Source organism: Podarcis tiliguerta (assembly GCF_965153285.1).
Source record: "Podarcis tiliguerta genome assembly, chromosome: 7".
Taxonomy (NCBI): Eukaryota; Metazoa; Chordata; class Lepidosauria; order Squamata; family Lacertidae; genus Podarcis; species Podarcis tiliguerta.
Window position 1 is genome coordinate 34,570,407 of NC_139540.1, and position 14,040 is coordinate 34,584,446.

General features: G+C 40.2%; 1 protein-coding gene and 1 long non-coding RNA gene across 2 annotated transcripts in view; one reads left to right on the forward strand and one right to left on the reverse strand.

The window, feature by feature from the left end:
* LOC310682587 overlaps window positions 1-5,259 on the reverse strand; it is a 384,385-nt gene extending 379,126 nt beyond the window's left edge. The window contains exon 1 of the long non-coding RNA XR_014514026.1: window positions 4,532-5,259. This is a non-coding gene — a long non-coding RNA (uncharacterized lncRNA). The remainder of the gene's footprint in view (window positions 1-4,531) is intronic.
* The window catches only part of CYP7B1 (cytochrome P450 family 7 subfamily B member 1), a 102,130-nt gene that overhangs the window by 75,391 nt on the left and 12,699 nt on the right, over window positions 1-14,040 (forward strand). The window contains exons 2-4 of the mRNA XM_083451182.1: window positions 141-277; window positions 9,370-9,966; window positions 10,432-10,638. Coding sequence (XP_083307308.1) covers window positions 141-277; window positions 9,370-9,966; window positions 10,432-10,638 — 941 coding nt within the window. The remainder of the gene's footprint in view (window positions 1-140; window positions 278-9,369; window positions 9,967-10,431; window positions 10,639-14,040) is intronic.

Consider the following 14,040-nt stretch of genomic DNA (forward strand, 5'->3'; position numbering starts at 1 on the left):
TAGGACTTTTCTTATGCACACCTGGAAACACTAAGAGCTTTGGACTAGATCCTCCACACCCAGCTCAGAAAATTATGAAATGTTCATCTCCTTAGGCAAATGAATTAATGATGCTTTCTATGTATCTATTTATTTTGCAGGAGACCAGGAGAGGCGCCCTTAATAAATGGTTGGATTCCTTTCCTGGGAGAAGCCCTGAATTTTAGAAACGACCCTACCAAGTTTTTGTTATCTTTGCAACAGAAATACGGAGATGTTGTTACCGTCCACCTTGCTGGTGAGAAACATGCTATTTAGTTCTATAAGTGTGTGAAGATATGCTTAAGAACAGTGGTACCTTGCAAAACGAATGCCTCGCAAGACGAAAAACTCGAAAAGTTTTAATGACCCAGAGGAATGGACGCTTCGCTCCCTGTTAGAAGCCAGGTTGCTCAGAACGAAAAAGACGAACGAGTTTTTTGTTTTTTGAGTTGCTTCGCAAGATGAATTTCCCTATGGGCTTGCTTCACAAGACGAAAATGTCTTGCGCCTTTTTAAATGCATTCCTATGGGAAACCGTCAATGCATTTCCTATGGGAAACCGTGCTTCGCAAGACGAAAAATTCACAAGACGAAAAAACTCGCAGAACGAATTAATTTCATCTTGCGAGGCACCACTGTACATGAGAAACTTTGGAGTAATCGTCTCACTGAGATGCCAGTCTCCTCAGTGAGGAGAATCTTTCCTCACTGCTCTTTCAAGAGGCAGGTGAAGATGTACTTCTTCCATAAACATGCATGAGGGCCGACTAAAGTTGTTGACCTTTTTTAGGATTGAAGTTGCTGGGATTTTTCTCCAAAGTTGAAAGTTACTGAGCTTTCCCCCCCCCCCCCAAGAAATAAACTGAACTGCCACAGGGGCCAGATTAAACCAAATGGTGGCCCAGATTAGGCCGGCCTTTGGACATACCTGCACTAGACCTTTGAAGATGAGCAGGTATGATTTGCTGAGGTCAGTTTGAATAGAGCCCATGGCTGCTTTATGCTATTTGTCATTAGTTACCTTTACACTGAGTCTATTTTGTATTGTACTCTTTAACGAACATCAGTGCAGAACACAATAGGATATGTAAAACTAACTGTATAGTTGGGTATTTGCACGTATACACTACATATGCATAAAATGTATAGATACACAATATATTTTGTATACTTGGTCTACCAAACATGAATTATCTGTATTTTCTTTACATTCTGCTCTCTGCTAAAGTGATAAATTACATCATCTACGGCAGAAAATGCTAGGTCATATTTAGACAATGGCTTTTCTTTAAAAAAAAAAAAGCAAAATGTCTTTCTGTCTAATTTTTTACAGTGGAGTTGACAGCAGCACAGAAAAGTGACTGACACATTAATTCATTGTTTCATTAGAATGAGAACAGCGAAACTACTTCTCCAATGACCCATAGCTCTGAACACACATCTTCATAAATGCAGAATAACAGGAGCTGCTCCTATCTCTGTAATCTTTACTTTGTACACAATTCTGTAGTTACATACCATCATGCATCAAAGTTACACAGGTTTTACTGTCGAAGCGAGGGTGCACCTAGGTTTGCAAACTGGGACTTTGCTTTTTTTTTATTTCTAAAGATCAGAGCTGCAATCCAAAAAAACTGCTTACATTTACTGACAACGATGGAATTTCAGCATCCTAACATTGCACAGGGTTGCAGCTGAAGTGCTTATCACACAGGGAATAAAGAACTCTGTATACAGCATGCATCATGAAATAAGCAGTCTACTAATCCAGTGCTTTGATTTGGTGGGGACAAAATGATGGTGGTGGGGAATCTAGTGCTTTAGAGGAAGCAGGCTTTGTGGATAGAAGGGGGAGGCAACAATGGTCCCTTGGGTGCTCCACATCTGTTCTCCTGTGGAGAGACTGTGGGGAGGAAAAGGGGGCAGATAATGTTGTGGGCAAAAGCAATGAAGAAATCTGCAAAATATAAGCCGAAGTTCAGCTTGTCAGACTTTCATCAGGTTGCTAAATAAAGACTCCAGCAAGGTATCTAATGTAAGAATTGATATCCGGACAAAACAAAAACATTTTGTACTTCTGAACATGTTTTTAATAAACTATTTTAAATTAATTGCAAATTATGAAATGTTGGTCAGTAAATTTGTTTTAGAAACTCAATTCCATCTCCCCAAATCCCCAAGAGTAGCATTTCCTTTTTAATATAGGCAAGTGAGAGAAAGAAATGATGTAAACACACTATAGGTGTGACAGCATCCTCCTCCTTTTTTTTGGATAGTTACACTTTCAAACATAATTATTTAATATCTCATTGTTAAGCCAAGTCACTTTTTAAAGTGTTGCATTATGATGCCATGAGATAGTAAGCAGAATAGACTGAGTTACAGGTAGTATTGTTTCTCAGGGACATCAGAGTTTTTATTACTTTGTGACACTTCCTGGTTTTTGTTAATGCTGAATATCTACAGCTCATAAAGGAGAAAGTGAAGCAAATCTACTGCTGTAATAAGCACTGTGCATCTTGACCCCCAATACCAATATACACAGCATCTCGTGATGTCTTTTTGAATTGGCAAAATTGACATATACAGAACAATCAAATAATCTACAGCAGTACTGATGTGTATGCTCTATCATTACTTTCTCTGCTTTGTGTGTAGCTAAAGGTCCTGTCAAAAAATACTGCCAATATATATTGTTCTAATTATTGGTTCCCGGAGTAGTTCATTTGGAAAATGTGGAACGATGCTTGGAGTTTCTGGCGTTGCCCTGGACTGGTAACATGATTTCACTGATTGTACTTTCCCGTGTGATGAGCAAATGATTGTCATCCCGAAAAGTCTCAAGGGACATGGATGTCATCTTAATAAAGAAATTAAAAAGCACATCTTTCCACAAGAAACAATGTAAATTCCTGACCTGTCGCAGAAAATAGTTCTCTAATTGGTTTTGTGTGGTGGTGCAGCAGAATCGTTTTCCCCAAACGTCATTCCAACGAATCGCTACTGTACATCATTGTCAGCAGTTCAGCAAAATCTTCCTAATAAGACCACTATTACATAAATGTGATCATCTTCCCTATCTCCCCTCCAAAAAAACCCCTGTCATTTCTATACAATGGTACTTAAAGACTCAACCTGTACTTCTTGATCCTCCAGGTAGATGACAACTCTGCAGATCTTAAAAGTTTGCTCTGTTTGTCATAAACCCATGTCTGCCTCTATCGAAATGCTGCAAAGAACCTCAAAGCGGAAGACACGTTAATCTGTCATAAGAAAAGCAACCAAGAGCCCCATAGGTGCCAAATCCCTGGGGCCCTAGGGGCCCAAGCACCCACAAAATTCCCCTTGAAGGGGCTGGGCACCCACAAATTTTGGTGCCAGGGCCATGCATGCTGCATGACACCCACAGCACCGGGCACCCACAGTTGTGGGGCCAAGCTGGCATTCCTGAAGAGTCCTGTGGTTTGTTTAAAGAGTAACAAATATACGTTGGCACAAGCATTCATGAACTGGAGCCCATTTTCTCAGATGCAGTATTTGTGATGAACCTATTGCATATTTTTCATAAATCAAACCTTTCATTACAGCCTTGACAAAAGTGCACTTTGTCCGCTGATATTTTAAAAACACCTTTGCTCTTGTATCTGCCTGAAGCATGGTTGGCCCAGTCATGAGCTGTGTGTGTGTGTGTGTGTGTGTGTGTGCCTCAGGTGGCAGGATCCACAGGGTCAGCAGCTCCCAACATAGATATTTATTCTCTGCTTGTTCCTGATGTAGATCTTCACCCAACCCTTCTTCACTGGGGGGATGCCATTTTGAGGGGGATGCCATTTTGTGGTTCATCCTCTGAGTGTCTGTCATTCTTACCTTGAAGTGTAACTCTTTCTACAACCATAGAGACTTCACTTCCAAGTTTAGCTTGCTTTGTGCCAGGGAACAGGTCCTATCAAGTTGTTCAGGAATAGGCCAGCTTGAATTTGAACACACCAGCATAATTTGCTTGTGGATCAGTCTATTTAAAACAGTTGTTGCTAAAACATTTAAAGCAGTAAAACCCCCTCAGTGTATATAATATTACTTGATCATGCTGTAGCCCATGCCAAACATTCCATTATATCTAGACCCTGTTGTTGGGAAAGATTGAGAGCACAAGGAGAAGGGGATGACAGAGGACAAGATGGTTGGACAGTGTTCTCGAAGCTACTAACATAGGTTTGACCAAACTGAGGGAGGCAGTGGAAGACAGGAGTGCCTGGCGGGCTCTGGTCCTTGGGGTTACAAAGAGTCGGACACGTCTAAATGACTAAACAACAACAACATCTGTCATCTATATCTATCTATCTATCTATCTATCTATCTATCTATCTATCTATCTCTATCATCTATCTATCTATCTTTCATCTATCTATCAATCTATCTATCTATCTTTCTATATCTAGTTACAAGTAGGTAGCCATGTTGGTCTGCTGTAGTCTCGAAACAAAATTTTAAAAAATCCTTCCAGTAGCACCTTAGAGACCAACTAAGTTTGTTATTGGTATGAGCTTTTGTGTGCACGCACACTTCTTCAGATACACTGAAACAGAAGTCACCAGACCCTTATATATAGTAAGAAGGTGGGGAGGGGTATTACTCAGAAGGGTGGTGGGAATGGGTGATTGGCTGATAGGTGTGGTAAACCTGTTGACAACTGTTAATGACTGCAATTGGTCTTACAGGAAAAAGCAAGGGTTAAGATGGCTAAAAATAGATTTATCATGTATAATGAGATAAGAATCCAATGTCTCTATTCAGACCAGGTCTCTCCATGGTTTTAAGTTTGGTACTAAGTTGCAATTCAGCAACTTCTCTTTCCAGTCTATTTCTGAAATTCTTTTGTAATAAGACAGCTACTTTGAGATCTTGTATAGAATGTCCTGGGGGATTGACATGTTCTCCTACTGGTTTCTCTGTCTTGTGATTCCTGATGTCAGTTTTATGTCCTCTTATCCTTTGGCGTAGGGTTTGGCCTGTTTGTCCAATATAGAGAGCTGAAGGGCACTGTTGGCATTTGATGGCAAACACAATGTTAGAAGATGAGCAATGAAATAGTCCTCAGGTGGTATGTTTGATGTTGTTGGGGCCAGTAATGGTGTTGTCCAGGTGTATGTGGCAGCAAAGTTGGCATCTGGGTTTATTGCAGGCTGTGGTACCAATGTCTATCTATCATCTATATAGCTACAGCTATATGCTATATGTGGTGTTATTCTTAGCAGTACAGTGGTACCTCAGGTTAAGTACTTAATTCGTTCTGGAGGTCTGTTCTTAATCTGAAACTGTTCTTAACCTGAAGCACTACTTTAGCTAATGGGGCCTCCTGCTGCCGCCGCGCTGCCGGAACACAATTTCTGTTCTCATCCTGAAGCAAAGTGCTTAACCTGAAGCACTATTTCTGGGTTAGTGGACTCTGTAACCTGAAACGTATGTAGCCCGAGGTACCACTGTATTAAAATACTCAGTGTTGCTGCACTACTTCCAAAATGACAGGATTTTCCAGTGACTTTGTTCTTCCTATCTTGCACTCTATGCTTTTTTGTTACAAAGATACAATGGAAACTAGCGGTTGTGAAGTCTTTGTAATAGAAACTGTAGCAGAAGTCGGAGGTTTGGGAGCAAATGAGCAGCATCAATAAACAGAAACAAACAAAAAAACACACCACAAAACCCCTTAAGAACCATTTATTCTCCAGGATTAGAAGTGGCTTTTCTTTTTTTTCTTACTTCTTTTCATGCAATTAAATAGAAGAGCTGACTCTGCTTATTAGGCAGTAAGGAGTTTCTACATGGCTGTCCCATACAGACATGTCTCTTCATATTCCACTGGGGAGAAGAGATTTTAGCATCAGCAGACATTGCCAGACTCGTAAGGGGAACTTCATTAAACTGTCACTGTGGACCTAGTATAAATGGATCTAATACAGAAAGCAGGCTGCTTTTAGGAAGGCTCTGATCCCTTGAACTCCTTGGCAGATGTGGGAACCTGCTCCCACAACCAGTCAGATGGGTACTCTGGCTTGTGAGCTTGCGGTGATGGATTTCGGAGTTTTAAAGCACAAAACAGAGCTCCTCTGAGGTATTTGTGGCTGAGACTGGACTGGCCAAGTGTCAGGATGAGTTTGAAAGGAATGGGCTTATTTTCAAGTAAATGTAGAAAGAGAATCTATCTTCATCTATGTATGTTTACTGGTGGGAAGTAGAACAAAGTCTTTGCAGCCAACAGAAATAAGCACAGCTAAGTTATGTTTGTGTGAGCTTTTTATTGCCTGGGCTCATTTTTATGTTACTTCTTTTTATGTGAATCACCATGAGCTATGGAAAATGCATGTATAAATGTATTATAATGCTTTAAAAATTGTTAAAATTAATTAAATTATTTTTAATTAAATTATTTGGGGTGGAATAAATACAGTATCTAGTGTCTGCTGCAACAGGTTTTTATGTGTAAATAAAAGCAGTAATGAGATTATTGTGATGCCCACTCAATTCTGTAATGCAAAGCAGAATGGTCAGGTTGACATAAAGGACTGTTTTAAACCGGCTGATTTGCCCAGTCCAGAATGTGTTGGCTTCAATCCTGAAAGCCAGGCAGGACTCACAGAGTTCAGTGTGCCTTATTATTCACATGCTCAGTCCAGCAGGCCTTGCGCCTAACATGTCTTGTGCTTTCAAATTTAGGGCTGGGGTAACATGAAGTTTGCTTCTTTGCGGCAGGTAGTGTCAGGATTGTATTGCATGCTTTTGAATGTACTTGCAATGAACAAGTGTTTATAAAGATACTGTAAGCTCTGTCCTAAACAAATTTACTTGGAACCTGTTTCAGATATTTCCTAGGGGAGTACAGTTTAGGGGCTCATATTAATATCATATAGGACCTTATTCCAAGCAAGTGCATTCAAAACAGGGGTGATACTAGAATAGTCGCCCATCCTGGAAAGATTATTCACTTGAAATTATGTTGATATTTAAATATATAAGAATTGGGAATTGTTTTGCAAAATGTTGGAGTGAAGATCACAAAAAAGCAGCTCATATTATTTTTTTTCATCTGAAAATAGCAGATGGTGGACAGATGGTTTAAATTAATATTAATTAATTTTTAAAGAAATCTTAAATTGTTTACCCTGAATGCTCAAAGTTGGGAAGCTAGCTGACATCTTCAGGTTAATAGCATTCAAAATCAGCTTGTTAAATACCAGAGCAGAATGTAGTATTTTCAGTCTCTCGGTCACAACTTTAATGCCTATAATAAAAAGCGACTCCAGGATGAATTCATTGTAAAAGATTGGGTTGGAGCCAGGAAAAAAATAATAATGCTCAAGTCTCTCAAGAGTTTTGGGCAAAACTCTGAAGATGTTTCTTCTTTATTTTTTTTCTGAATACAAACTGTTCTGAGTATTTATTTATTTTTATTGTTCAGATGCACTGAGATGGTATTTGAAAGGTTGCTTGTACCAGTTTGAGTCATTTTACACAACAGAATTAGTGGGCAGGATCCCAGGGTTGCATAGAAGTGGGGTAGGGAATAGTCTGGATGCCTTGCACTTCAGGAGGAAAAGTGATAAATTGTAGAATACAGGGGTTCTCTTTTTGCACCTCTCATCCTATGTCTGGAAACTGTAATGGTGTCCCAATATCCTGTGCTAAATCTTTCACCAACCCCCAACCAGAACCTTTATTATTATTATTATTATAGAACCTTTATTATTTTAAGATAGAAATAATTACACTGTTCAGAGAAAATCAGGAGGAAAACAAGGTATGGAGGAGGAGGCAATCAATTGTGTTGCTGGGGACTACCTGCTTGAAGGCACACAGTACTTGCTGAGGGCTATTTACTTAGAAATAAGAATTTAGCACTTACTTACTGGCAGAACAGTCTAAACCTCTTTTATGCCATGTAGCACTCTCTCTGGGTATATTTTGGCGAATTACCTTATTATTTGAGATTTTGTACATATATAAAAAAAGCTAAACAACTTTTTTGTCCTGATTTTCACTTTTTGAAATATTCCAAACCTAATGGACACCATCACAAAGATGACGTAGACAGATGACCTGTATGTTCAGCAGTAGCATTTAGAGCATCTTTCTCTGAACTTTAAAATCATTTTAACAATAAAGGCTTCAGGGGCTTAGATTGTTGAATGCTTGTTTTCATTTGTGATTTGTTTGGGGTTTTTTTAATTCCCCATATGTGGAAAGCTATTGTGTTCACAGAATAAGTCTATCTTTCTATGAAGATGAATGGTCAGGCATGCAATTTCCCCTATCTCAGTCTGAAGGTATTAATTGACTCCAAGTGTGTGTGTATGAGTAGAATCAATAACTAGCATCAACCAGCTACAATGATCATGAGATTCCTAGAATCTTGAGCCTGATTGATTATAATTTAGGCTCTAATCTCATGCAATCCATTGAACATCCTCCTGAATACATAGAACTGCCCTCCAGGTGTTGTTGGACTAGAACTCCCATAATCCTTGACCAACGGCCATGTTGTCTGGGTTGATGGAAGTCCAGGTTCCCCATCTTTGCTCAAACCAACCTTACTAGGTAATAAACCTTATTGGTGTAAATAGGGTTTAGGATTGGCATGTCTAGTCAATAAATCATAGATGTGTTTGAATTCTCCATACAGGTTATATTGTTTAATAAAAATAAAGAATTGTATAAAAAGAACCTGGAACAACCATTCATAGCTTGTCAGCAGGCGCAACATGCAAGTAATGAAGTCATGTTTTGAGGCCTATAACTGACATGTGAAAACAGAACTTTGGAAGATTTTCTAAAAGTACATGTGACTGAGTACAACCATTATAATAATGCTTTCCTTAATACTAGTATGACTATTATTTTATTTGTGCATAGACTTTTCACTGTCATGAGTGGTTAGCTTACTATATCATCCAGGCTAATTAGCTAAATGGCAAGATTTATCGCGGCAATATGGTGAATTTTTATTTATTTATTTATTTTTTACTGCTGGGGAATACTTAAATGCTTAATATGCATTTGTTTTCAGGAACAGTTTATAGTTTGTTGCATTAGTTTGTTGATTAGGCATCCATTTGTATATACTGTTTTATTTATTAGGGGATGTAAGCCTCTGTATTAATTCCTGTATTTTATTTGAATGCCCTGTATCTGTGGCGCATATCTTGCAAATGATCTCACTTCTCACACGTGGAAGATAGTGATTATTCCACCACTGCCACATAGGCAAATCCTCAAACAAGAATTGTTGCCTTAAACTGTCACACTGAGTTTAACCATTCTCTCTCTCTCTCTCTCTCTCTCTCTCTCATTCAGGCAAATATATTACATTCATAATGAACCCCCTGCAGTTTGTTTATGTGACCAAAACCGGAAAATATCTCCAATTTAAAGAACTTGCTGATCAGATATCGACCAAGGCATTTGACCATCCAACCACCCTCAATCATCATCTCCCAGACATGCATGAGAATGTGCACAAGGCTTATCAGTATCTTTCGGGCAGGCCATTGGACGTGCTCTCTGACAGCATGATGGGAAACCTCCAGGGTCTATTTGAGAAGATGTGCTCACAAGCAACAGACTGGGAAATGGGGAACATGAACAAGTTCTGCTTCTCCTTAATGTTCGAAGCCAGCTTTTTAACACTGTACGGAAAGGATCCCAGTGCAGTTGACTACAGCATTGTGGAAGCAATTGGAGACAAGTTTAATAAGTTTGATGCCAGCTTTTCCTATTTAGCTGCCAGTGTACCCATTGAATTATTAGGCACGACCAAGAGTATCCGGAAAGAACTTATCAGTGTGTTTTTACCTGAAAACATGTCAAGATGGTTGGGGGCTTCAGAAGTGGTCCAATTCAGAAAAGATTTATTTGATATGTATGAAGTACTCAGCGATCGCAACAAAGCAGGTAGCAAACTTTTTAATGATTGCTTGTCTAGAATCAGATAATTTACTAGAGACCTTTGAAATAAAATGGCAAAATGGCGACCTTGAACATTTTTAATGTTTTTTCTAATTGGCTAATGATAAAATGTTTTACTCTTAAACAACCCTGTATGATAATTGATTCTCTCTCTGTCTTTCTTTCTCTCTCTCTTTTTGGCTGAGGTGGTAAAACAAGATACTTAATGGTGATAATGAGAGAGATTATAACTCAGCTGCATTTCCTCCCTTTATTTCGCCCCCACCCTGAAATTACATTTCAAACTATTCTCATTAAGCAGAAAATTAGACTTCAGAAGCCTATTGGTCCTCATTAGCATTCACTGATCCTTGGCTGGGTCTGTGTCCTAACATCTTTTAATTAGCACACTGCAAATCTAATCAGTGTAATAAACGCTATTAATCTTCCTTTTCACTTATTTTCTCCCAGCACATCATTTTGCCTTCATGTGGGCCTCTGTAGGAAACACGATTCCAGCTACATTCTGGGCCATGTATTATCTTCTGCGGCACCCAGAAGCTCTTGCAGTGGTGCGTGACGAAATTGACCATTTGCTGCAGTCAACAGGTCAAGAAAGGAAGCCTGGAAACCGCATCCACCTCACCAGAGAACAATTGGACAACCTGGTCTACCTAGGTAATTTATTTTATCCCTCCTGAAGAAAAGTAGGTATTTCCCTGTAAACTCCGTTTATCACTCATTCTATTTAGTGAGAAGGTGGAGAACACAGCTGCTTAATTGACATAATAACAACCATTTACATCAATTGTGAATTATGTAGTTTATAGCTGGAGATACACTTGCTGCATGTAAACATAAAAATCCCAGGTAATTAACTAGGCAAGGTATGGAAAAGGCTGAATCAAAGCTTTGCAGTTATTTACCAAAAGTTTATGCACATGAAGTTTGATTCTAAACATCTGCTGAAGTGGTAATGCATTTCAGAGACATCAGTGCTATACTGGGAAGACAAATTGAAAAGAAGTATTTGGAACTATCAATTTAGCCCAAAAATATAATTACATTTTACGATGATAGCTTTTAAGGCATAAAAGAAAGTGTGTTTTCTAATTGAGCCACGGACTGGCAGCCCGCAAGCACAGCAGAAAGAGAAGGAAATATCTTCAGGACAAAAATTTACAAACATTAGGTGTATGCAGAGTGTGAGGTGACTTGACTAGCCTCCCATTTTTTTAAGCATGGTTACTTGGAGAGGAAGGGTTTTTGTTTTTTGCTTAGTAGCTTTTCTAGATAGAAATGGATTATGTAGAATCCTCATCTGTCTTTAAGCAATAAATAATTAGCATGAAATGTGATGCAATGGAAATATATATATATATATATATATATGCAGGTTTTGGTGTCCTCGGGTGTCTTCCCGTGTAAAAGTTGGGGTGTCTAGGCGACGTTTCGACGAGGTCTCACTCGTCATCTTCAGGCTGGTGCTTTCGGCTTCTTGTTACTGGAACAGAGCAGGATCTCAGTGTTTGAGTTCCTATAAATACTGTTGAGGAGGTGTGGTGTATAGCCTCCAATGTTCTGGGCAGAGAGGAGGTTCCCAGGCTAGTGTGCCTTTTCTTCTTTTGTTCCTTAATTACTTGAGGGATATCTTGAGTGATTTCTTGAGTGATTTCCTGAATCCCACTTAGGTGGGTCATTAGGTGTGGATTAGTTGCTAAAGCCTTCGTGTCTTGAACTCTTGAACTTTGTGAAGAGTTTTTCTGAGAAGATGGCTGTACTGCACTTGGTTGTGCTCTGGCTTGGCTTCGTGTATAGGGGCGAGCTGTGGTTTTGTGGCCTGTGCCAGCCAGATCTGTGTAGGGATTGCAGGGGGGTGCAGCATCCGGAGGTGCCACCCTGGTTTGGCTACTGGATGGTGTCTGTAATTTATCTGTGGAGAGGGTCTGGGTTTGGGTCTGGTGTGGTTGATTGGTGATGGCGTTCTGTGTGCCTCTGGATCTGGTGTCAGATTTTGTGGGGAGGGCTAATTTCCAGATGTCTGGCAAGCGGGATGTGTCGTCACGCTTGTTCATGTTGTGAGGGTGTTTCTCTATCTCGATGGCTTCCATGATTATTCAAAACAAATACAATCCCCCCGAATACATCTTGGACCTGACCAACCACTGCCTAACCAACACGTACTTCATCCACAATGGACAAAGATACAAACAGATAGAAGGAGCACCTATGGGATCACCCCTCTCACCGGTCATCGCTAACCTGTACATGGAACACTTTGAAACCAATGCTTTAGACAAGTCAGAACACAAACCCAAACTTTGGCTCAGATATGTTGACGACACCTTTGTAATTTGGCCACACGGGAAGGAAAAACTGGATAGCTTCCTCACACATCTCAACAGCCTACACCCCAAAATACAATTCACTATGGAAATAGAAGCCAACAACCAACTTCCCTTCCTTGACGTCCTAATCTACAAAAAACCTGATGGCTCCCTAGGACACACTATCTACCGGAAAAAAACACACACCAACCGCTACTTACATGCACAATCACACCACCACCCTGCACAAATAAACTCCGTAGCCAAGACTCTCATCTCCAGAACCAAACGCCTGGCTGACGAAGACCACTTGACAACTGAGTTACAGAATCTCTCAAATGTGTTAATTGCCAATGGATACCAGCAAAACAGGGTTACGAAGCTAATCCAAAAAGAAACACCCCCCAAAAACCAAGACACAGAAGAAAACAATGGCATAGCCCTCCTTCCTTATATCAAGGGCACTACAGATAAAATTAGCAAAATCCTCCATAAACACAATATCAAAACAGCCTTTTGCACCAACCAAAAAATAGCCAATATCCTCAGAAACCCCAAGGATAAAATTCAGTTGGAAAACCAAGGGGTCTATGAAATACCCTGCAAAGTCTGCCCAGCCACGTACATTGGACAAACAAACAGACGAATAAATGCACGGATCGCAGAACACAAGAATGCCGTCAAAAAAGAAGAAAAAACTTCCTCTCTTTTCCAACACATGAAAGAAACAGGACACGAAATTAATTTTGCAGATTCCAAATTGCTCTTTAACATGGAACATCACCACAAGAGAATAATCATGGAAGCCATCGAGATAGAGAAACACCCTCACAACATGAACAAGCGTGACGACACATCCCGCTTGCCAGACATCTGGAAATTAGCCCTCCCCACAAAATCTGACACCAGATCCAGAGGCACACAGAACGCCATCACCAATCAACCACACCAGACCCAAACCCAGACCCTCTCCACAGATAAATTACAGACACCATCCAGTAGCCAAACCAGGGTGGCACCTCCGGATGCTGCACCCCCCTGCAATCCCTACACAGATCTGGCTGGCACAGGCCACAAAACCACAGCTCGCCCCTATACACGAAGCCAAGCCAGAGCACAACCAAGTGCAGTACAGCCATCTTCTCAGAAAAACTCTTCACAAAGTTCAAGAGTTCAAGACACGAAGGCTTTAGCAACTAATCCACACCTAATGACCCACCTAAGTGGGATTCAGGAAATCACTCAAGAAATCACTCAAGATATCCCTCAAGTAATTAAGGAACAAAAGAAGAAAAGGCACACTAGCCTGGGAACCTCCTCTCTGCCCAGAACATTGGAGGCTATACACCACACCTCCTCAACAGTATTTATAGGAACTCAAACACTGAGATCCTGCTCTGTTCCAGTAACAAGAAGCCGAAAGCACCAGCCTGAAGATGACGAGTGAGACCTCGTCGAAACGTCGCCTAGACACCCCAACTTTTACACGGGAAGACACCCGAGGACACCAAAACCTGCATTCCTGTACCCGTGAAAATCTACGAAAGCATATATATATATATATATATATATATATATATCACACACTGCACGTGAAAACCCATGTTTAGGATGCACAAAACTAGGTCAGGAGGTCTGTTTAGGGAAGTTTTTAATGTGTGACATTTTAATGCATCTTTAATCTTTGTTTGAAGCCACCCAGAGTGGCTGGGGAAGCCCAGCCAGATGGGCGGGGTACAAATAAAAAATTAGT